This window comes from Phytophthora parasitica (genome assembly GCF_000247585.1).
Source record: "Phytophthora parasitica INRA-310 unplaced genomic scaffold supercont2.138, whole genome shotgun sequence".
NCBI lineage: Eukaryota > Oomycota > Peronosporomycetes > Peronosporales > Peronosporaceae > Phytophthora > Phytophthora nicotianae.
In genome coordinates, this window is record NW_008649124.1 from 46,030 (window position 1) to 48,029 (window position 2,000).

A 2,000-nucleotide genomic window follows, 5' to 3' on the forward strand; every position below is an offset into this window, starting at 1 on the left:
CAACAAGTGCTACCAATTACAATGTTGGACCACGGAGTTGTCAGAGTAGCTGAGTTGTATTGAGCAAAATACAGAATGAGCAAAATCTAAAGACAGAATCAATGTAAGTGGAGCTCCACTTGAGACTCCACTGATCAACACACTGCTGTGGGATAAGAACAAACGCTAGCAGCCATCACGAACGGGTACCAGTAGACTTGCGGATGAAGAAGCCATATCAGCCTCATTGTTCATGCAGCGGCTGTACCAACAGCCACTGCGACAACATTACATAAGTCCTCTTTATTTATAGTGAAAAAGCTATTATATTACCTGAGACTGTGCGTTGTTATAACGATTCTGGAAGACAATATATATAGTTGTAGGTATGTATTAAGGCTCCACAATCTGAAACTTTTAAGCTCGTTACAAGGAGCCGCTATCAACAATTTCACGTGCAGCTACACCTTTTTAGATAAATGGTGAACATTCAGAATTAACTTACGCGGATCACTTGCAGTACTACTGTTGTTTTGTAAGTGTACTTCACACATTTCGACCCCTGTCTTGGTGCGAATACGGTTTAGCGACACGGCCACGAGATTCAAGACTCTGCCGGGAGTGCACTGGTGATAAATACTTACGAATGGACTGGTCAATCTGAGACGCAAGTCGCAAACAGCTATGTATCAGCATTTCCGGCTGAGCACAACCGCGTTTATTCCTCCTTCCATCATGTGTTCATCTCTATCCCTCTTTTAAATTGCGATCTTCATCACAACGGTTAATGCGCAAACCTGCATTCATTCAATGTGCTTTCCACTCTACTAGCTTCTCGTCATCAGCAGCAACCTCTTACGTGTAGACGCGGTGGTTTTGAACATAATTCAGTATCATCTTGGCAAGATCCTCGTTTCCTTGGATGATTTCTTCTCCAATTCTCGCCTTGATTGTCTCATATTGGTAGTTGTCCCACTTCTTGAACATGTTCGTCCGATACGTGCTGTCTTTAAGCATTTTCTCCCAAGTTGCACTGGAGAAGGGGCCCCAGTGCCACTTTCCCTTTATCGTCGGAGCTCTTTCTTCGACGTCCGCTGTCTCGTAGCCCCGAAGAAATCTTGCAGAAGTTGCTTGGTCAGTTGCAGCCGAGCTAGTGCGGGGTGCGAAACAGACCGATGATAGCACCAAAATGATGATACTTAGGCGCATTGAGCTCGTGTCGATAGGAATGGTTTGACTACTAGAATGCGAGTTGTAAAGTGAGACAACGGAAGGGTGGACACTCGATCAAACGTAGGGTTGTCATGGGACAGCTGCTAAGTAAAGCTGTCCAACCCGAAGGGCCAAATTCACCGTCTAGGGAGGGGTGAATCCATTCTTAAAACACAAACTTTGGAGATGTTTCAAAATGACACAAAATCAATCACAAATCAAGTCTACTATGTTAAGAGGTAAAACACGTCTCCGCAAAATTGCGTGAGTGCAAATGTGTACCGCTCAGAAATCAATAATATAAGATACCGCAAAATTTTATGTTGCAGCCGGTAGCTTCAGTTGTTTTGCCCAGTCATAATGACAACATATTTATATTTTGTAGACCTCGCGTATTACAACTCCATACACAAGAACAATTTAATAGCACTCGCGCAAGGATATTGTCGGCTGCTCAAGGGGTGGTGATGAACGATGCTGGGCAATATAACTCACCTTGCGTTAGGACAGCTACCATAGAATTTGAAGTCCATGACACCCGTCCTCGTGTATTTAGACGGTTTCAGCCAAAAAGATAGATTTCCTTCAATCACTTGGTTTTACAATAGTGAACTTAACCTAACCTGGATAAAAACGGCTGGACGATGTAATCAACGCGGTACTTTAGAGTAGGTAATCAACTTGCTGCTTACTTAAGAGTAGGTAGTCAATGAGGGACTTGTTTACTTAAGAGTAGGTAGTCAAAGAGGGACTTGCTGTTTACTTAAGTTCGGACGATTTGAGACACGCGTGATCATTGCCAACATCAA

General features: G+C 43.4%; 1 protein-coding gene across 1 annotated transcript; it reads right to left on the minus strand.

Annotated features, from left to right (window-relative positions):
• Window positions 1-400: 400 nt before the first annotated feature.
• On the minus strand, window positions 401-1,260 carry PPTG_19586 (hypothetical protein). Its single transcript, XM_008918081.1, has one exon. The coding sequence runs from the start codon at window positions 1,186-1,188 to the stop codon at window positions 835-837; it is 354 nt and encodes a 117-aa protein (XP_008916329.1). The 5' UTR covers window positions 1,189-1,260; the 3' UTR covers window positions 401-834.
• Window positions 1,261-2,000: the final 740 nt, after the last annotated feature.

What these genes read in the sequence shown, in the direction of transcription:
- PPTG_19586 (XM_008918081.1), bottom strand. Translation starts at nt 1,188, where the DNA reads ATGCGCCTAAGTATCATCATTTTGGTGCTATCATCGGTCTGTTTCGCA.